Source organism: Lolium rigidum, chromosome 6 (genome assembly GCF_022539505.1).
Source record: "Lolium rigidum isolate FL_2022 chromosome 6, APGP_CSIRO_Lrig_0.1, whole genome shotgun sequence".
In the NCBI taxonomy this organism is placed as follows: domain Eukaryota; kingdom Viridiplantae; phylum Streptophyta; class Magnoliopsida; order Poales; family Poaceae; genus Lolium; species Lolium rigidum.
In genome coordinates this window covers 153,367,971-153,391,421 of record NC_061513.1, presented here as the reverse complement: position 1 = coordinate 153,391,421, position 23,451 = coordinate 153,367,971, and the positions used below count along the sequence as shown (strand labels likewise).

The window sequence follows — 23,451 nt, the reverse complement described above, 5'->3', positions numbered from 1 at the left end:
GGTCCTATTTTTGCACGAAGCTTCCAGAAGACCGAGGGGGAAAGGAAGTGGGGCCACGAGGCGCCACCACAGCAGGGCGGCGCGGCCCAGCCCTAGGCCGCGCGGCCCTGGCGTGTGGGGCCCTCGTGTGCCCCCCCGCATTGCCCTTCTGCCTGCTTAAAGCCTTCGTCGCGAAACCCCCAGTACCGAGAGCCACGATACGGAAAACCTTACTGAGACGCCGCCGCCGCCAATCCCATCTCGGGGGATTCTGGAGATCACCTCCGGCACCCTGCCGGAGAGGGGAATCATCTCCCGGAGGACTCTTCACCGCCATGGTCGCCTCCGGAGTGATGAGTGAGTAGTTCACCCCTGGACTATGGGTCCATAGCAGTAGCTAGATGGTTGTCTTCTCCTCATGTGCTTCATTGTCGGATCTTGTGAGCTGCCTAACATGATCAAGATCATCTATCTCGTAATTCTATATGTTGTGTTTGTCGGGATCCGATGGATAGAGAATACTATGTTATGTTGATTATCAATCTATTACCTATGTGTTGTTTATGATCTTGCATGCTCTCCGTTATTAGTAGAGGCTCGGCCAAGTTTTTGCTCTTAACTCCAAGAGGGAGTATTTATGCTCGATAGTGGGTTCATGTCTCCATTAAATCTGGGACAAGTGATGTAAAGTTCTAAGGTTGTGGATGTGCTTGTTGCCACTAGGGATAAAACATTGATGCTATGTCCGAGGATGTAGTTATTGATTACATTACGCACCATACTTAATGCAATTGTCTCGTTGTTTTGCAACTTAATACTGGAAGGGGTTCGGATGATAACCCGAAGGTGGACTTTTTAGGCATAGATGCATGCTCGGATAGCGGTCTATGTACTTTGTCGTAATGCCCAATTAAATCTCACAATATTCATCATATCATGTATGTGCATTGTCATGCTCTCTTTATTTGTCAATTGCCCGACCGTAATTTGTTCACCCAACATGCTATTTATCTTATGGGAGAGACACCTCTAGTGAACCGTGGACCCCGGTCCATTCTTTACATCTGAAATACAATCTATCGTAATACTTGTTCTACTCGTTTTCCGCAAACAATCATCATCCACACTATACATCTAATCCTTTGTTACAGCAAGCCGGTGAGATTGACAACCTCACTCGTTTCGTTGGGGCAAAGTACTTTGGTTGTGTTGTGCAGGTTCCACGTTGGCGCCGGAATCCCTGGTGTTGCGCCGCACTACATCTCGCCGCCATCAACCTTCAACGTGCTTCTTGACTCCTACTGATTCGATAAACCTTGGTTTCTTACTGAGGGAAACTTGCTGTTGTACGCATCACACCTTCCACTTGGGGTTCCCAACGGACGCGTGCTGTACGCGTATCATTGGGTTCGACACTCTTATTTATCGAAAGTACTACAATACACCCCTATACTTGTGGGTCATCAGCCACCAATACTTGACCTACCATTACTAGACCTTAGAACTCCGCGTCCATGCCATTCTCCACGATTGACTTCACCATGGAACCAAGAACATGTCCCACGAAAGCAACAAACTGCAGAGCTTCGCGGGTCCCTCCTGAATCAAACGGCCAGGAAAAAACATGGTTACACACGACCAAATCTCATCTGATCCAGCAATTTCCAGGTATAAAGCGCCCAAGGGAGTTCGCCAGCGGAGCCTTCCGGAACTCGACACCCCGGCCAGATCAATGAAGACCCGCATCAAGTAGATTTTTTTCTTGTGTGAGAGAAATTTTAGGACCGCCTCCTTTATTGAATCGTAGCTAGCAGCCCCCACGCCACCCACTGGCAACCTGCAAGATCCGCCACACCAAACCATACTAGAAGCCCGAGGACTAGACCAACATCGAGAAAGGCGACGGTAGATCAGGGTCAACCCTCCACCGGATCCGGCCCAACCACGCAACGAAGAGGAAGAGACGCCACGGGAGACACCTAGATAAGATGATTTAGGGTTTTGTCCAACACCATCCAGCCCATCCCTTCTTCTCTGCCGGCGGCCATGGTGCCGCTGGGTGAGGGCCTCCGCCACCACCCTCACAGTCCTCTGCCCGTGGTCGCTGCACGTCGACCGCCCAGCCATCTCCAACGCCCACAACTCCCAGACTTCTTCTTGTATTGCAAGTTTTTAATCGAATATCGCCACGTAAACTAGTAGATTCAGGACCATAACATACTAGCTCCATCCCAATGCTTAAGGCTTATATTATTTTTAGAAAGTCAAACTCTACCAAGTTTGACTAAGATTTTACCAAAAATCATTGACATGCAAAATACAAAATTAATATCATTAAATAAATAATGAAATATATTCTCGCATGGTATCTAAAAAATATTATATTTGTTGATAGATTGTTCTAAAGTTTAGTCAAATTTTACTTGATTTTACTTTTCAAAATATATATAAGGCTTAATATTTAGGATAGAGTACAATTAGGCATGGATAACCTGGCCCGGACGGCCAGGCCGGGTTCGGACCTGATTTTGGAGCCAGAGCGTCGAGCTAGGCTAGGCTCGGGCTTGCAGAAAATACAATTTAAACCTAGTTCAGGCCAAGCTTTAACAGATCGGGCCTGATTCAGGCCTAATTTGTAAGCCCGAAGGTCGGGCCGACCCGAGCTCAGCCATGAAATTCTAGGTCGGGCTTTTTTAGGCCCGACCCAAAACCCGGCCCAACCCGAGGAATGCCTAGGTGTAGGTTGGAGGTAGTACTCCCTCCTGCCCATTTTATGTTGTGCGTAAGTTTCCGTGCAAGTCAAACGGTGCAAACATTTTGATCTAAAATATAGATAATTATACAAAGATCTACCATGTCAAATGCATATAATATAAAAATATGTTTAATAAAAATCCTAAAAAAATTATTATTTTATTACTGTAATATAGATGATTAAACTTTACAAAATTTTAACTTTAACTAAAGTTTATATGTACTATATTTTGGGCAGGAGTGATTAAATGACAGTGCCCGTTGAAAGATCGCGGACATGAAAACAGATCACAACAATTTGGTTGGTGAGTGGTGATAATCAATGATCGCTTTATTCCATCTCGGCCCTGTGGACACATTCTCCGTCCACACACTCCACATCGATCGAGCGAATTGGCAGAGAAAAGGGCATGTCTTCCTCTACCTCCATGTCAGTGGTGGCGGTGGTTCTACTGGTACTGGCGGCGGCACAGCCAGCGCGGGCGGATCCGGCGTGCTACTGGCGGTTGTTCAACTTCGGGGACTCCCTGTCGGACACGGGCAACTACCACTTCGTCTTCCCGGACGACAACCGCGAGCCCGCGATGAGGCTGCCCTACGGCGAGACCTTCTTCAACCGCTCCACCGGCCGCTTCTCCAACGGCCGCCTCATCGTCGACTTCATCGGTACGCGCGCGACCAATCAATTTACTACTCCGTAGCAACATTAGTAATTCTGAAATCCGTGGGGGTGCGCCAGCGGAAGCACTGGAGCTGCCGTTCTTGCGGCCGTACTGGAGCGGGGGGAGCGCAGAGGACTTCGCGCGCGGGGCCAACTTCGCCGTTGGCGGCGCCACGGCGCTGAGCCCGGAATTCTTCGAGGAGAATGACGCGCCCCTGCCTAACCCTGACACGGTGTGCCTCGACAAGGAGTTGGATTGGTTCCGCGACCTGCTCGAGTTGCTCTGCCCCAACGATTTGGCCGGTATCACTCCCTTATCCTTCACCCTTTTGACCTGTACCTTTTCTACCAAGGCGAAAGTGTTCTGTATCTGCTATACTACTTACAACTGCGAGTTAATTGGTTAGCAAATAGCAACCAAGGTGAATACTGTGTGCAGTGTCCTAGTACGTCGGTAACAACAACAAACTGCAATTTGGCACGCGTTCCCTACCTACGTCCATTTCAGTCATCACAGAATATCTCAACTGAAGTCGTAGCTAGATGGTAGAAGTTTCAGCAGAAAAAACTGACAGTGATGCAACAAATGTATTTGTTATGGTGCTGCTAGAGGGATGGCGCGAGAGGGCCGGCTGGGGGCCTTGCCCACGGCCGGTGGCAAGAGGGAAGGGATTTCTTTCTTAATTCTTGCTTGATTAGATTGATACATCTCCTCTCCATATATAGAGAGGTTTACTTGACTTCCAAGCAAGGCTTACTTGACCCCTAAGCAAACCATAAGACTAACGGACCCAGGCCCATGACGTACTCTAACAGTATTAATCTGCTATCCGCCAGATTACAGTTCTAAATTTGCGCACTAATGAGATTGTAAATTAATAGTGGTAAACTTGGTTCGAGCCTCTTGCTGTTTCACTACCATAGACAGTCCGTAGAATCGAATGCTGTTTTTTGGTGCTTCATGAACACTATTCTGGATGTCATCTTTACATAATGATCCATAATCATGTTTACTGAACAGATTGCACCAACATGATGGACAAATCTCTCTTCTTGGTTGGTGAAATTGGGGGCAATGATTACAACCTACCTATTTTCACTGAGGTGTCCTTTGAGAAGATTCGCACCTTCACCCCGAGCGTTATTGCGAAAATTTCTTCTGCTGTTACCGTGAGTCCTTCGCTGCCGTTGTCACTATTGTTTCTGCTCAGTCCCAGTTCCAGAAATAGTGCAGGATTACATAGTCAGTAATGCAAATGAACTGAGTTTGCAGAAATTGATAGAGCTGGGTGCCAAAACGTTGCTAGTTCCTGGCAACCTTCCAATTGGCTGCGTCCCAGCCTACCTCATGAGATTCGAGAGTGACAAGGCAGAATATTATGAGCCAGACACTGGTTGCATACGTTGGATGAACGAGTTCTCGCAATATCATAACAAACTTCTTGTGGATGAGTTGGAAAAATTGCGGAAGCTTCATCCTGGCGTGGTGATCATCTATGCTGATTACTATGGAGCTGCTATGAAGGTTTTCCGTTCTCCTGAGCAATTTGGTGAGTTCAAAGCTTTCTATTATCTACTATGAAATCACGTCGTAGGATACAAGAAAAATACTTTTTGCTAGCCAACATATGTCAGTCCCACCTTTTTTATGACAAGTTTCAAACTACTAAAGTATATCCCTAGGATAAAGAAGAACAAAAGTGGATTCTCAATTTTTTACCAAAGTTTTATTTTGATTATACCAAATTGACTCCCCAAACCAAAAATTTCTGTAATTGTGGCAAAAAGGTTGTTATTTTCGTTTTTGAAGAAAAGGAAGAATACAAGGACTTTGAACACCATGGATCTCAAAGAAAATTATTCACTCTTGCTGAGGAAACTAGAGGGTTTTCTGCGGATAAATTCAGTCCAATCTTCTCGAATAAGTCATTGCTTGTACATAGCCACTTTCTTTCCTGTGTAATACGATATCAATGTTTTCAGTAGTTGATGATCCCCTGTCCACGTTCTCCTTGTTATAATTGTTGTTCAGGGATCAAGTATCCTTTGGTGGCTTGCTGTGGTGGAGAAGGATTTTATGGTGTGTCCGAAACTGGAGGATGTGGATACGGAGAATACAAGGTTCGTGATGATCCAGAAAAGTACGGATCATGGGATGGCTTCCATCCATCAGAAGCTGTATACAAAGCAATTGCGAATGGCCTGTTGAGAGGATCATACACCCAGCCTCCGATTGCCACCACCACCAATTCATGTCCACAGCTTACTGAGATTGTCTCGGAAAACAAGGTCCTCTCTGATTTGTAACTACGTTCAGACTTTTATACAATCTCATAATTTTCTTAATTGCAACCATGATTGTCATGGTTGCAGTTTCTGGATTCTCAATTGTAACAAATGTGTACGTATGCTAAACGGTACAGCTTCACTTACGCAATAAAGGATAAAGAGATACCTACATTTTTCGGCTACCGTTCTCGTTTTGTGATGATTTGACGAGGCTCATTCGGAATTATTGGTGGGGCGCTGAACGTGGGAAGAGAAGAACTCATTGGGTTAGTTGGGCGAAAATGAATAGAGCAAAAACCTATGCCGGTTTGGGCTTCAAAGACCTAGGGATATTTAATCAAGCTTTCCTTGCCCGTCAAGCTGGGTGATTATTAGCTTTTCTGGAGACCTTGTGTGCGCGGGTGCTTAAAGACTAAAGCGTGGTATTATCCTAATGGTGATTTAGTTGACACGGTCTTTACCGGGAATCCTTCGTCAATTTGGACAGCTATATCATATGGTTTGGAGCTACTAAAAAAAAGAACTAATATGGCAAGTTGGTAATGGGCATAGACATGCAGGGATAGCTCGATCCCTAGGACGCAATACTTCAAAGCCCTGACCCCAAAGGGTAATCGACGCTACCACAAGGTATCTCAATTGATTTATGATGATGGCAGCTGAAAAGTGCATTTGGTCCGTAGTTTATTTGTGCCATTTGATGCTGATTCAATCCTAAAGATTAAACCGTCTCGCCGCCTTGGTGAGGACGAGCACGCATGGCAGTCGGAGTCATCAGGTGTTTTTTCGTTATGCAGTGCATACAAATTAGGTCTTGCATTCCACCCTGACCAGTGTGCCATTGCGGATTCAAGTGCCCAAACGGATCCATGCTGGGCAAGAATATGACGGGCCTCTGTACCACCGAAGTTGAAGGTTTTTGCGTGGAAGGCTGCAACAAATGCTCTAGCTACAGTGAAAAACAAACTGCATCGCAATATGCGGGTTGTAATATTTTCAGCGCAACGTTTGAGGATGTTGCTCATGCCCTATACAGTTGCCCCCATGACCCACTGTGGGATGATATGAGAAAAATGTGGAACCTGCCGGCAAATTTTGATATTCAACAACCTTCGTACCACTGGTTCCGTTCCTTGCTTCCACAAGTACCAAATCAGTTGGTTGATGTGACACTTCTGGTGGCATGGCGTGCATGGTTCGCTCGGAATGAGGTGACGCATGATAAACCTCTCCCTCCGATTGAAAGCTCTAAGAGATTATTCTCTAATTATATGAAGCTGATTCGGAATTCCAAAGACACCTCTACTGAGTCGTTGATTAAGGGCAAGCAACTCCTGCTTGTTGTTGGTCCTCCGCCTGCTCCATGTGATGCAAAAAAGGGCCGAGACATACCTTGGTCTAGGCCACCGTTGGGATGGGTCAAACTTACTATCGATGGATCTTTTGTACGGAAGATGGATCTGCTGGTATTGTCTACGTGATGACCAAGGTTTCCCATCTTCACCTCTTGCAGGTTCTTGGATGATTGTGGTTCACCTTTGGAAGCTGAAATCCACTCATGTGTGGAGGGCTTAGAGCTATCTCTACCAAGAACCGAATTGCCAATTACTATTGAGATCGATTGCTCGAAAGTGGTGGATGCTGTGAAGTTGGTGGGGTAGGATTGATCACCCGATCTTTACTAGGTATTTGAGATTAAGCTATTAATTAGTCAAGGGCGTGAGTGTGTTTTTGTAAAAGTGGAACGATCGCAGGTTAGGGTTAACCATGATTTTGTAAACTTTGCTATATTAGAACATCATAGTGCTACTTGTGGTTAGGTTCTGGAAAGCTATTCTCTAGGATCTAGATCATGATCGACTTGTAACCAAACCTGCTCAATAAAGTTCCTATCAAAAGTAGTGTAGATTTATTTTTCGAAATTACTGGATGGATATGAATGTACGTTCATGTGCATTGCAATACAAAACAAATTTTCATTTGTATGAAGTTCATCCAGCTTCAATTTCATGAAATTATTCCCGCTTTATAAATAAAGATAAACAGCTAAACCGATACAGTGGTAAGAGGATTCTAATACAAGAGGATCCTCTTACAAAGCAGATCAAAGATAAAAGGAGAACTGAACTTGCCACCTAAGGCATCGGAACATGACCGATGGATACCAAAGCTCCAGCACGACTTCTCCAAGAGGGTAACGGCATAGGGCATCACCGTCGTCAAGATCGATGGTCAAGGATTCTCACTTGGAGCCCTAACATGGCGAAGGTACCCACAACATCGCCGCCAAGAGGGTTACGATAGCTACAGATATCGCTGTCCTTGGCGCCGAAGCACTGAGCTTTCGCCTAGAAAATATTCAAACCACACACTATGGTAGACCGCCCACTGGCCATGAGTCGGGCCTCCATAACACGATCTATGAAATTTTATTGTCGAAGTGCCGCCAACACCAGGTGTTAGACCGCTAGCTGCCCAACACGATCTACGAGAGGCATCGCCGGTGAAGGCGCGCCACAAGATGAAGCGGGAAATAACGCACCTGCTAGGCCGCAAGGCCAGGAAAGTAGTGGACGCTAGGTATGTGAAACCGGAATTCCTATACACCGACCAGGTCGGCGGTTACCGCGCGACGCACCCCCCCCTCCCGCACGCGGTATGGGCCGGCCTGGTCGGCCCAGTTCGCAGTGTACTTCGTTTTCTGTTTCTTTTTTCGTTTTTTCTTTTCTTTTCTTTTTTTCTTTTCTGTTTTTTTTCTCTTTTGTTTATTTTTATTTTTTAAGATTCGAAAATATTAAGATTTTAAAAAAATTGTTGAGATTTTGAAAAGTATTCATATTCAGAAAATTCTTCATATTTTTTAAAAATAGATTTATAAAAATGTTCAAATCTCAAAAAATGTTCAATCCCAAAAAATGTTCAGAGTTAAAAAATGTTCACAGTTCAAAAGTGATCACAGTTAAAAAATATTCAAATTTAAAAAAATTCAATCTCAAAAAATGTTCAAATTTCAAACATGTTCAATCTTAAAAAATGTTCAAACATAAAAATTGTTCAAATTTTGAAAAAAATCAAAAAATGTTCAAAACATAAAACTGTTCAAAATTTAAAAATATTCATATTTTTAAAATATTTGGAAAAATAGTTTCATAAATAATGTTAGATTTTGAAAAAAAAATTAGTAACAGAAAAGAAACAGAATAAAAAAAATCGTACCTAAGCTAATGGCCCGCGGCCTAGCCTACCCGACCTGATCGCTAGGGTGTGCGGCACCCGGAACGAGCCGACTAAATCGGCTTATAGCAACTCGCATGTGAAACACCTTCGTTCCTTGAGAAAGGCTTTTTTGCTGTCGAGATACATGTGCACCGGCCTTGGGCCGGTCGAGGAACAAGCATGTTGGCCTGGCTGGGACAGCCTGTGAGAAGGACGTTGGATCAAAAGGGAAAAAAAAGCCCAGTGTGCCTCGTTGGACAGGGCAACCTCGGTTGCGGCCAACTCGTTCCCTCAGCCTGAGTTTTGTCGAAGGCGAACACTACGCGTCGGGTGGCGGATATGGGGCCAAAAATCGGTCGTCCTCCGCACCGTCCAATAGCGATCCGACGGGCAGAATCAGTCGCATTAGGAAGTTTACATTATAGCCCCTAGTTTCTGAAGAATCAACCCGCAGTACTATATTTCTCATATTATAGTTTAAATGCAGTTTTACATTTGCCACCCTCCTTTTTCTGGAAACCAACCCGCAGTACCTCCTAATGTGAAGAGTATTACAACAAAAATCACCTCTCCGCGTACAAAAAAAATACTACTACCTCTGTCCATAAATAGATGCCAAAAATTTATCTAAATTTAAATGTATCTAGCCACAATTTAGTGTATAGATACATCCGAATTTAGATAAATCTTTGGCATCTATTTATGGACGGAGGGAGTATTACAACAAAAAGTCGCAACATTTTTTAAAAGTAATGTCACAATAAAAGTGGTTAAACCAACAAATTGTTTTATTGGAGATCAATTTACAACAGAAGTAGCCATTATTATTAACAAAAGACCGGAGACTATTACAACAAAAATCCATATGTTTGCATAAAAATAGAAGAAAATATTAATTTGTTACATATCAAATTACAAGAAAAGTCACCAACTTTTTTTACAAAAAGTCACAAACGATTACAATAAAAAATCAATATGTTTGTAAAATGATGCAAAGTGGTCAAGCGACATTTAATTTGCTACAGATTGAATTACAATAATAATCACCTACTATTTTATTCAAAGTCACAAATAGTTACAACAAAATAAAAAATCACTTTGTTATTAGCATCAACAAAAAAATAAAAAGAATGTTGTCTCTTTACAACAATTGTTAACAACAAATCCTACAAAAATTACGGGTTGTTTACAACAAATAGTTCATCATCTCATTCCATGTGTTTTGCAGCGAAACAATTGTTAGACCGAAAAAAGCAGGCCCATGAAGCAACGCGGAGCGAGACCGGACGACCGATCCGCGCGACGCGATCGGTCGCTAGATCCGAAGCATTTTCCTTTGTCGAAGGCGCGGAGTTGTCCTTTGTCTCGATCGTGCAAGATCAGGAAGTGTCGGCTGCGTTGGCAAAGTGAGAAAAGCCCCAGGGTGTGCCCTGGATCACTCCAGAGGCGGGAAAACAAAGGGACATGAATGCTTTCACGAGAAAGAAAGGGACACCTCCATGTCGGAGGGGTACGAGGGTCAGGGGAGCAAAGGGGCCAAGAGCGAAAACTCGGGTGTTCGATCTAGTTAAGATTAACGGCAACTAAATGTTTTTTGTCCGAGAATGCTGGAGGACGAAAGTTGAGACGGATCCCAGAGCATGCCTTTGGAGCGCTAACAGGATCCGAGAATGTTACTCCACACTGATTGAGAGAGATAAGTGCTTTGTCTAATCTTTCTCACCATAAAGTATTTCGGCTTGAAAAGGGCTTGAAGGGCACAAAGTTCTGGTATGGGGAGATTTAGAGCATCTCCAGTCGCGTTCCCCAAAGCGTCCCCCAAACCGCGCCGGATTGAGCGTTTGGGGGACGTGTTTTGTTCGTGCCGTCTTTGGGGGACGTCGCTCCCCAGCCGCGTCCCCCAAACGCCTCCCCCAAACATTTAAGATACTTTTTTTTGGCTTTTTTATTTCAATTTCCACAAACTAATACATAATTTGGAACGTGGTTTACACGAAAACACAATTTGGAACGTGGTTTTCCACAAACTAATACATAGTTTGAACCGTCGTGGACACAAATATAAAATTTTGCAAAGAAACTAAACCTAACTAGGCCGTGCATCGAAGGTTTCCTGTGTTCGCTGCTAAGAAAGAACACTCGAGGGCACACCCAGTCACCTAAACTGGAAAATCCAGCGGGAGGATGGTTCCCTTGTTGGTTCTACCGATGAGGCGAACAGGCAGAAACCTCCGTGCACGTGTTCGCTGCGAAGAAAGAACACTCAGTCGTCCTCCTCCTCGGTGCTGTCGCCGTGGTAGTCCCGGCGGCACCGCGTCTCATCGAAGACCTTGACGCTCATGTCCCTGTCGCCGAAGTAGGAGAACAGGAGGATGAAGCCGGCTTGGAGGCTGTGGTGCCGCGCGAACTTCTCCCAGCCGATGTTGAGGTACATCTTGCCGCGCACGTCGTAGATCACGTCGACGATCCACCGGTAGTAGCTGCACGCAGCCTCCCGCAGATGCATCGTGCGCGGGCGATCGTCGCCGGCGACGTAGTCGGTGAAGGAGTCCGGCAACCTCTGGATGCCGCGCGGGTCGCCCTTGAGGACGAGGACGAACTCGAACCGCACGTCCGGCTCCACGTCCATCTCCGACGATGATGAAGCCGGCGGCGTGGAAGGCGACGGCGAGCGTTCAGCTCCGCCGCGGCCACGACCACGACCACGACCACGGCCGCGAGGTCGGCCTCCGCCTCTACCGGACATAGCGTCGAGTCTTGTTGAGATGGTGGCGGCTAGGGTTTGGGAGAGAGGCGCTAGGGTTTGTGTGTGAGAGGGACGATGAGAGGCGGCCCTTTTATAGGCCGGAGGGAGGCGGGGAGCGGTGGCGCGCATTAACGCCGGCACGCAGAGCTAGGCGCGACGGGACGCGTCGCTGCGTCGCTGCAGGAACTGCACCGTCGCTGCGGGAACTGCACCGCCAATAACTTCCGTCGCGAGGTAGGCGACGGTTAGGTTAAAAATTTATTGTGCCGCTGACGAGTCGGCCCCGCCACTCCCCATCTCGCTTTTCGTTGTGTTCGGCGTCCCCGGTGCGTCCCATGTGGGACGGGGACGGGCTCGGGGCGCCGGACACCGTATGGGGGCGCGCCGGACAAAAATGGGCTTTGGGGGACGCGGCTGGAACGGTTTTTTTGTTCGACGCGCTCCAAATCCCTTTAAGGGACGCTTTGGGGGACGCGGCTGGAGATGCTCTTAGCAGCTGGAGTGTTAGATGGGCACCAAAGGGGAAGGTGGTTCTCGCGATTGGGCGCTTGGGCCGGAACCAAGGCATCGTGCTTGGATCCACCTTCCCCGGAGTGTGAAGCTGTGTTTGCGTGGCATGGTACCCGAGACAGAGTCTGCCAGGACCTGTTTCTGACAGTCATCGAATTATCCCATGCGTGAAAGGGAACTGTTTCGGTTTGACTAGTTTACACTTGACCTGGAATCACAAGCCTTCATTATACAAAGTTCCAACTTGAATGTATGTGACGGCTAACTTCATATTAGATACATATATAGGGCCTTATAAAACTGTAACAACTATATTAAATGTCCTCGACATGTCGGTGATGTCATTGTCGTAGTCGACACACTTGCCGGTGTTTGATGCCTCAGCATCGTCGCTGGCTACGCCCTCTATGGAGCCTGATGCTTCGGCATTGTCGGCGAAATGGACGCTACACCCCGTTGACCGATAAATTTCCCGAACTTCCAAGGCGGCACTCTGCTTTGACATCACGGCCATCCAGATAAAAGCAAGACCGTCGTCAAGAAAGTGTGAAACACCCTCCACGCGACCTGTCTTCTTACGTTTCTTCTTGGCGTGCAACCATGGACGCAACCATTCTTTGCATATATAGAGTCTCGAAAGAGTCCTCCACCATGCGATGCATCGCTGCTTCCTCACGCCGCGCCGACGATATTGACTCCTCCACCACCATATGCTCCTTGAAGTCCTCCTGCATCCCGTCCAGATCCCCCTCCACTAGAGTGTGCTCCTCCTCCTCCTCCTCCTCCTCCTCCTCCTCCTCCTCCTCCTCCTCTGGAGCATGCTCCTCTTTTGAATCAGACCCCGCGAGGTCGATGACACCTCTCCCAACACTTTGTTGCGAGGCGTTCTCCTCCTCCGCAAGTGAGGATGTAAACGGCGCGAAGATTTCGAGGAATTCAAATTTCAAATAAAACGGTGAAGTCCAAATATCTTTAACGACCCAATTATTTGCAAGGATATAATTTGTGATGTGTCTCTCTAAATGTGTGCTATATTCCGCATCCCAAACAATTTCTCTAGTAATAACTGTTTGGGATGTATATCAGTAAACCTGTGAGATATTTTAGATCCAATACATTTTTCTAAGCTGCAGGCGATATGAAAACAAACAATCTTTCTGCATGAATAATCTTGTTTATCCATATGTATAAATTTATGAATTAAAGACAACAAACGAACGCACAAAATATTGTATTGCTATAGTTCCTACTTCTTCTCGTCATTGGAGATGTTGATGATGTCCTCATTGTCGGTGGATGATCTTGCCGATACACCCGAGACAGTGACCTCATCATCATTTGCAGCGGTGACATCCAGCAATCACCAGGCATTATCTGTCTTCCTCCCGTTTGTACACGATGGATGCTAGCAACACATGCTGCTCCTCGAGAGTAATCACAATGGAATACTATAATTGTAATAAAAATAGAAATGTGATATGCCAAGTCGTATCACCAGTTTCTCCCTTTCGAACACTCGTGATTTTCTCAACGGGGCTTAGGCCTCTCTCGCCGACGAGTCAAGGTTGAACCCGACCAACAAAAAATATCGTGTCACCCGTGTTAGTGTCCGGCGTCTTGAAACATAACCATCATGCACGCCCTCTACTTTAACAACGTCACCACATGCCCTCTTTATGTTATTTTTAGGATAACCGAAATTTAATTGTTTCAGATGTACAAAATCATAAAAATCAATACATGTGAAGAAACAGAAACATGTACACCAACATTTTTTCTTCTCAAAAGTATAATAAGACATGTATTGCAAAAGAGGGGGGGGGGGGGGTATGGATAGGATGTACAAATCTTTTTTTACATGCTTAAAAGTTAGAAAATAGACAGGGAAGGAGCTACATATTACTACATAGGAAAGAGTTTACAATAAAAAAGTGATAAGGGATATAAATTTCGCATATATACTTGACCGAAGGATTGTTTTCTTGATCTCAGATCAATCTCACTTCAAAGGTTGGAGATGGGTTTATTTGTTCGGCAAGAGGCTCAAGTAACCAGGTTTGGATGAAAGACGACGAATAACTTTCCCTAGACTATATCATTGGTGTGATTACAATATCATACAAGATTTAGATCATGAACTCGACCCGCTTATATATATACTCGACGAGATTTGACAGATTGGATCTAGGGTTTATGGTTTTTTTAATAATGGATATTTTATTACTCATGAAAAGCAATTGCACCCGACCTCTGCATAGCTAAGATGCACACAACCGTTCAAAGAGTCTCAAATATCCGGAGAGCTCAAAAAGATAATTACATATCAACATGAGAAAATGTAACACGCCTAAGGTGAAGGCGGAGGCCCAATCCGTAGATTATGCTGTCACCCATGTAGGGAAAAAGTATCCCTCGCCGCATCCTCCAATCGTGTACAGACCTCCGTAAACAGGTCGCGATTCTCCATCTTCTGCAGTGACCATGAACGAAGAGTAGCGGTACACCTGTAGATAACCTGCAAGAGAGAACAATTTTTATCATTAAAAACTTTATCATTTCTACATAGCCATAGCGACCATATAATGGCAACCACCACCCACCCTAATAAACGTTCTAAATCTGTGATCGATCCCATGAAGCCAATTACCGAAGATATTGGCCACACTAGTCGGGGGATACAGATCAGAAGCTACTTGGATGCATGACCATATAGATCTGGCAAAGTGACATTGGAAGAATAAGTGTTTAATCGTCTCATCGTGTTGACAAAACACACACCGCGTACTCCCATGCCAATTGCATTTCACAAGATTATCTTTGGTTAGGATTACTCCTCGACGTAAATACCAGCAATTTTTTTTAATTTTGAGCGGTATCTTCATCTTCCAAATTTTGTTGTTTTTATCAACTGGAATTACCGGTTGGATAATGGCATTGTACAATGCTTACAGAGAATTTTCCATTGGATTGTAAGTTGCAACGAAATTCATCCTGCCCTTGAGACAACTGGATGAATTCCAAACGCAACAGTAAGGCGTTCCATGCATGAAGTCTCGGACCGGTTAAATCTCGTCTAAACATCACAATCGAAGGTGAGGTTGCCATTACTAATGCAATGGTATCACTTTTGCGACGCCCAATGCTGTATAGCGCTGTATATTGTTCAGAGAGAGGCCTATTCCCTAGCCATGTATCCGATCCATCCTTAATATTGAAAGTTCATATCTGAAGAAAAATTTCTTCGTTGCAATTAGACCAGTCAAAAAGGAATCTTCCGGTTTCCAAAGAATTTGGGATAGCGCTTTGTTACCGATGTACTTACTTCTAAGCATGGCTATGGAGTCTACAACAAGAACTTGGTGTAGTCAACCTCCTTTGTATGACGAATAATAGCAGAAACTCAATTCGGCTCCCGGGTCCGTATGATCCCTCTACAATAAAAACATATTTCTAAGTGTTAAAAAATTTTGATAAAATTTTTTACATGTACATCTCCATAATATATGTGTATTCGTCAAGTTTCACGAAAAAATGATATTTTTTGTAGTCTAAGCGAAAAAGAGAAAATTTATCTTGTGACAAGTCTTTGTTTCAGCACCGAATTTTGTCTTTTTTACACACGTCACATGACATGTCGATTTTTCATGAAACGACTTTGTGAGCGCGTAGCACATGAAGATGTACGTGCGAAATTTTTGTTTCAATTTTTTTGACATTTTAAAATGTGTCTAACATGTATTTCAAAATAAAGGGAGCATACGCTCCCATGTGCCAAAACATCACTCCCAATAGTATATATACGCGACGATGGCAGACATCTTAGTGTTGCACGTTAGGTTTCTGTAGCCTTTCGCGTTAGTTAGGTCGATTGGAGCGTCTGTGTGCAGGCTTTGGTGTCGTTGGTATCATGGATCAGAAGGGGTGTGAACTTGTATACTGTAGAGTATGGGCACCGTTGTGAGAATAAAATATTATATAGTTCACATGATCCGATTGAACGATAATAATTTTTTGTTCTGCAGATGTCAAGAAAAAAAACAACGACATTTAAAAAAAGAAAAGAAAAAAACCAACGAATATTTTTTATGCACTTGTGCTGATGAGCACTTTGCTTTACTTTTACTCTGCATTTGTGGCGCAGTCCTTCCCATCTCGCCCTTCTCTGTGTATTTGACTTTGATTCTGATTATTAAAAAGTTGGGAAAGCGAGATAGACTGGGGATTTTTTTTATCGTCGTGCTGACCCTTCCCTGTGACTTGATGGATGATGGACTTACCGTCCTACCAGAAATCATTCACTTATATTCTAATCATAACCGACGCTACAATATGTACTTTGCTAATTTACGTTACAGCTGCAGTCATTTCCAGCTCCAGATCGTGGACATGAACGCGATCGCCACAATACGGTTGGTGAAAGTCAGCGGCGAAGGGCATCTTCAGTGGCGCGATGCATTTCAGTATCCGCTAGCGTTCTTTGTGTCACACGTCGGACGCGAGATAAACCTTTTATCCGCGCGTCCGTTTGCGTCTAGGGGTGGTTCCAACGGCAGATGCATTTTCGCGTTTGCATCAATTATGAAGTTTCCAAACAACAAAATAAAGAATTCAATGAAGTCATAGTTATTACATTCAAATTTTGAAAAGTTTACATGAAAATAAGATAGTATTCCTCTAGGCATGATCTTCATGGCCAGCCAATGTCCACTGATGCTCAATCAGATCCGTCTGCAGCTGTTTGCAGACGTTCTCGTTAGTGACTTCTACATTCATATGTAGATAGTCCTCCCAAGATAAAGCTCCAGGAAGTGACGCAACCAGCTCACCTTGAAATTCCCAGTGGTTCTTATTGCGGCCATCATGACGCTCGTTCTCAATCATCATGTTGTGCATGATCACGCAGCATGTCATCACCTCATGCATGGTCTTCAGCGACCATATTCTTGCCGGGTGACGGAAAATTGCCCACCAAGCTTGGAGCACACCAAATCCGCGCTCCACATCTTTCCTGCAAGCCTCTTGCATCTTGGTAAACCTCATCGTCTTCTCGGAGTTTGGATTACGGACAGTCTTCACCAGTGTGGCCCAGTCAGGGTAGATGCCATCAGCAAGATAAGATGGCTTATCGTATTCATTTTCATTGATCTCGTAGCTCACCCGGGGAGCTTTGCCTTGCATGAGCATGTTGAAAACTGGTGATCGGTGCAACACATTGATATCATTGTTGGAACCGGCCATGCCAAGAATGAATGCCAAATCCATAAATCTTGAGATATGAAAGCTTTAAGAATGACAGTCCGTCCCTCCTCATGCCCGCTGTACTGACCCTGCCGTCCAAATGAACAGTTTTTCCACTCTCACTGCATGCAATCTATGCTGCCAATCATTCCTGGGAACCCTCTAGACACGTTGATAGACAGGAGCCATCTTGTATCCTCAACAGTTGGCTCCCTACAGTAATGTTGTCCGAACATGGCAATCACGGCTCGGCAAAACCTGTACATGGCCTCAAGGCAGGTGCTCTCACCCATTCGAAGATACTCATCGAATATATCCGCATCCATTCCATATGAGAGCATGCGAATAGCCGCAGAGCATTTTTGGTAGGAGGTGAAGCCTAGCGCACCTGTTGCATCGGGCCTGCAATGGAAGTAGGGGTCGTAGTTTCTGACGCCCCGTAGAATGACCAAGAACAGGTTCCTTGACATCCTGTACCAGCGCCGGAACACTTTTTCCGGGAACACCGGATTGGTGAGGTGGAAGTAGTCCTTGTGGAGGCGGGCCTGCCCTGCCACTCTATTGCGCGACAGGTTTTTGGAGCGCCCCTTCACAGAGCCCCGGTGCTCCGGCCCCGGGTTTGAGGTGAACTCGTGGATCATGGAGGCCGCAGTAGTTGCCAATGTCTGCGTCGACTGATCGGACTCCTCGTTGGAAGAGGAGTTGAATGGATCGTAGCGAACAAGAGTGGGGGGGGGTGAATGGCGGTACAGCAAGTTTTAGTCTTTTTCAATTTTTAGGCAACGGAAGGTAAAGGTGTGAACTTTAGCAATAGGGGTGATCCTACAATGAATATCGGACAAGTGCAACAAGTAAAGGAATCAACAAGATAACGAGAGTAAGGAGCGAGACAACCGGGGGGGCGCGAGGCGAGTCGAGGTTTGTTTCCCATAGTTCCTTCCACTAAAGGAAGTACGTCTGCGTTGAGGAGGTGCTAGTCTCACACAAGAGACTAGGAGGCCACACCACGAAGGAAGGCCTCACCCTCTTCCTCGAGAGAGCTCCACGAAGGTGCTCTCCCTCTTCCACTAAGGCACCGGTCGAGGCGGTGATTTCTTCACAAGGTTGGGGCGAGCTCCACACACAAGGATGCTCCCAACACCCTATGGATCTAGTACATCACCAAGCTAGACTCCATAGCTGCACATCTCCAATGCTCCACCATAGGAACCCATCACCAATGCTCCACCAAAGGAACTTTTCCAATGCTCCACCAAAGGAACTCTTCTCCAATGCCCCACCAAGGAACTCTTCCAATGCTCCACCAAAGGAACTCTTCTCCAATGCCCCAATAAGGAACCCTACCACCAAGATCCACTAAGGAATAGCTAGTATTGGTGAAATTTCTCTTGGTAGAACTATAGATCGGGGTCTCCTCCACATATCCTCAAAGTTTGGGCAAGATTGGTTGGATGGGGAAGGAGATCCTCAAGAATTAAGCTCAGCAACAATGGAGGAGAGAGAGGGGGAAGAGATAAAATCGTGTTGGGGAAGAAGGGGCCCTTAAATAGGCTCCTCCAAATCCAACCGTTATGTCCAGATTTGGCCTGAGCGGTACTACCGCTTCTGGGAAGCGGTACTACCGCTCTGAGTTTGAAATCCTCCCAGATCTGGTCAAAGGACGCAGAGCGGTACTACCGCACGAGGTACCGCTTGAGGTACCGCAATAGGGTCCAAACCTTACTGGATCCAAAGCGGTACCAGAGCGGTACGAAAGTAACTCGGTTACGGTACCTAAGCGGTACCGTGAGCGGTACTACCGCTCGTGAGTGGTACTACCGCCCCAGGTACTGCAGGGGTACCGCAGCGTGTTCTGGGAGACGAAATCAGCGCAGACTCAGAGCGGTACCGAGGGCGGTACCTATAGGGGTAGCGGTACTACCGCTACAGGTACCGGTAGTACCGGCCTGGCTAAATCTGGGTTTCTTCCCTTTTTCTCTCCAACCATGTTACCTCGCTAAACACACACAAAACCAGAAAACCTATCAACTACGCTTCAGTCTTCCGATCTTGACGCGTCCGGCGAGGTCACCGTGCTCTTGCAAATCTAACAATGATACTCAAGGCACACAGTGAGATTACTCAAGTGTTGTCATCAAACACACAAAACTTGGGGTGTGAATTTTGCTCTTACAATCTCCCCCTTTTTGGTGTTTGATGACAACACAAGAGTTGATGATAACAAATGATATTATGATGAGATCATTAGATTTGCAAAAACTAGACGGAGCTCCCCCTACACATGTGCATATTGATGACCCACAAGTATAGGGGGTGTATCGTAGTATCTTCGATAAGTAAGAATGTCGATCCCAACGAGGAGCAGAAGGTGTTGACAAGCAGTTTCGATGAAGGATTCACTGTAAATGCTCACGGACAAGTATTCAGGGGGTTTTGATGTAACAGATGAATAAAGTACGAGTAAATAAAGTGCGAGAGTAATAATTGCAGCGAGTGGCCCAATCCTTTTTAGCACAAAGGACAAGCCGGTTTGTTTACTTATAATGACCAAACGTTCTCGAGGACACACGGGATTTTAGTCTAGTGCTTTCGCTACATACGGCTAATTAATCTTCATTGTTTTGATAAGTGTTGTGTGGGTGAACCTATGCTAATGTACCGCCCTTCCTAGGACTAATACATACTTGTGATTATACCCCTTGCAAGCATCCGCAACTACAAGAAAGTAATTAAGATAAATCTAACCACAGCCTTAAACTCCGAGATCCTGCTATCCCTCCCGCATCGATATACCAACGAGGGCTCAGGTTTCTGTCACTCCGGCAACCCCGCAATTGGCAAACGAGTACAAGATGCATTCCCCTAGGCCCATAAAGGTGAAGTGTCATGTAGTTGACGTTCACACGACACCACTAGAAGAATAACACCACAACTTAAATATCATAACATTGAATATTACTCAACCATACTTCACTACTAACATTTAGACTTCACCCATGTCCTCAAGAACTAAACGAACTACTCACGAGACATCATATGGAACATGATCAGAGGTGATATGATAATGAATAACAATCTGAACATAAACCTTGGTTCAACGGTTTCACTCAATAGCATCAATAACAAGTAGAAATCAACACCGGGAGAGTTTCCCCTATCAAACAAACAAGATCAAACCCAAATTGTTACAGCGGTGACGAGGTGCAGCGGTGGAGACGGCGGTGATGATGATGAAGATGATGATGATGGTGATGGTGATGGAGATGATGTCCAGCTCGATGACGGTGACGATGGCGTCGATTTCCCCCTCCGGGAGGGAATTTCCCCGGCGGATCTCAGCCTGCCGGAGAGCTCTTTCTCTCTCGGTGTTCTCCGCCCCGCAGAGGCGGCTGTGGCTCTTCGCGACGTACCCCTGGATCTTAGGTTTTCGGGACGAAGGCGTACGCGAAGAAAAGGAGGCGAGAGGGGGCTGTGGGCCCCCTCCTCACGAGGCGGCGCGGCCAGGGCAGGGCCCGCGCCGGCCTATGAGGGGGGCCCATGGCGGCCCTCCTCGGCTCCCCCTTCTGGCTCCCTTCGTCTTCTGGAAAAATAGGATTTTTCATATAATTTCCGTCAACTGTTGATCTTCCGAAATATTGCATTCTGACGGCGCTTTTTCCAGCAGAATCCTGACTCCGGTGCGCGATCCTCCAATAATCATGAAACATGCAAAATAGATGAAATAACATAAGTATTATCTCCAAATATGAAATATATCAATGAATAACAGCAAATTATAATATAAAATAGTGATGCAAATTGGACGTATCACATATCATGAATATGTATTTGAATACAAATACACATGTTATAGAGACATCTCTCCCCCTAGTTTTTACAAACCAAACACATATGCAACTTAGATAAATGACTTGTTCAAGAAGCATATGCACAATATGGAGGCAACATAAGATCATGCACGGAGATATGGGTGAAGTTATCATACCATAGCCTTGAGAATACCCAAACTCACAATAAGATGCCTCCATAGGGTTGTTGATGTAGCCATAGGACAAGATAAGCAACTAGAACCAAACGGCTACAAGCAACAAAAGGTCCCCATCCACAATACGGTCAAGAAGCATCATATTCATTCACACAAGACATTCTAGTGAACAACTTCCTCATATAACTCAACTTGAAACAAGTATAAGGTAATCACAAATAAAGGTGCATAAGAAATCATAGTTGGTGATGGCAAACTTCGTTCTTGGTCGAGAGAACAATTAACGAGTTATTCTTATCTATCAAGCAGCGCTCTCATGTTAAAGTTTATATGGCTCATCTTGCATACTCAATCATAATGATCATTGATAACTTTCAAAGCTATATTCATTTAGATAAAACTTGTACTAAACAAGGAAGAATAAAAGACATGACGAAATAAATCACAATATAATGGTTTGATCACAACAACTCAAATGCTTGCTTGAGATGGAGGGAAATAGGTTTACTGACTCAACATAAAGTAAAAGACAGGCCCTTCGCAGAGGGAAGCAGGGATTAAATCATGTGCTAGAGCTTTTTCAATTTTGAAATCACATAAAGAGAATAAAAGTAATATTTTGGGAGGTGTTTGTTGTTGTCAATGACTGGTAGCGGGTACTCTAACCCCCTTTCCAAACAGACCTCCAAAGAGCGGCTCCCATGAAGGACGTTATCTCTACCAGCAAGTGATGTCTATGGGTGCTTCTATTCTTGTAGACAGTGTTGGGCCTCCAAGAGCAGAGGTTTGTAGAACAGCAGCAAGTTTCCCTTAAGTGGATCACCCAAGGTTTATCGAACTCAGGGAGGAAGAGGTCAAAGATATCCCTCTCATGCAACCCTCCAACCACAAAGCAAGAAGTCTCTTGTGTCCCCAACACACCTAATAGGTGCACTAGTTCGGCGAAGAGATAGTGAAATACAGGTGGTATGAATAAATGCGAGCAGTAGTAACGGTGCCAGAAAAGTGCTTGCTGGCGTGTGGTTGATGGTGCTAATATTGCAGGAAGTACAGATGCAGTAAAACAGTAAACAAGCAGCGATAGCAGTATTTAGGAACAAGGCCTAGGGATCATACTTTCACTAGTGGACACTCTCAACATTGATCACATAACAGAATAAATAGATAGATGCTAGACTCTATACTTTCTTGTTGGATGATGAACACCACTAACTGTGTAGGATTACACGAACCCTCAATGCTGGAGTTAACAAGCTCCACAATATTCAATGTTCATGTTTAAATAACCTTAGAGTGCATGACAGATCAACATAACCAAACCAAGTACTAACATAGCATGCACACTTGTCACCTTCACACTACGAAAGGAGGAATAGATCACATCAATACTATCATAGCAATAGTTAACTTCATAATCTACAAGAGATCACAATCATAGCCTACGCCAAGTACTACACGATGCACACACTGTCACCATTACACCGTGCGGGAGGAATAAACTACTTTAATAACATCACTAGAGTAGCACACAGATAAATTGTGATACAAAACACATTGCAATCATAAAGAGATATAAATAAGCACTTCACTATGCCATTCATAACGGTGAATAAGTATTCCGTGAAATATAGCCTAAGAGACCCACACGGTGCACACACTCGTCACCTTTACACACGTGGGACAAGGAGTCTCCGGAGATCACATAAGTAAAACCCACTTGACTAGCATAATGACATCTAGATTACAAGCATCATCATATGAATCTCAATCATGTAGGGCAGCTCATGAGATTATTGTATTGAAGCACATAGGAGAGAGATTAACCACATAGCTACCGGTACAGCCCCGAGCCTCGATGGAGAACTACTCCCTCCTCATGGGAGACAACAGCGTTGATGAAGATGGCGGTGGTGTCGATGGAGGAGCCTTCCGGGGGCACTTCCCCGTCCCGGCGGCGTGCCGGAACAGAGACTCCTATCCCCCAGATCTTGGCTTCGCAATGGCGGCGGCTCTGGAAGGTTTTCTTCTGGTTTCGTCGAACATGTCAGGGTTTTCGCGACAGAGGCTTTAAAT

General features: G+C 45.1%; 1 protein-coding gene across 1 annotated transcript; it reads left to right on the top strand.

Moving 5' to 3' along the window:
- Positions 1-3,110: 3,110 nt before the first annotated feature.
- On the top strand, positions 3,111-5,863 carry LOC124660732 (sinapine esterase-like). The gene is made up of 5 exons (XM_047198548.1): positions 3,111-3,399; positions 3,473-3,697; positions 4,416-4,564; positions 4,668-4,944; positions 5,427-5,863. Exons 1-5 carry the CDS (start codon positions 3,144-3,146, stop codon positions 5,699-5,701), a joined length of 1,182 nt encoding a protein of 393 aa, XP_047054504.1. The 5' UTR covers positions 3,111-3,143; the 3' UTR covers positions 5,702-5,863.
- The last annotated feature ends 17,588 nt before the right edge of the window (positions 5,864-23,451 follow it).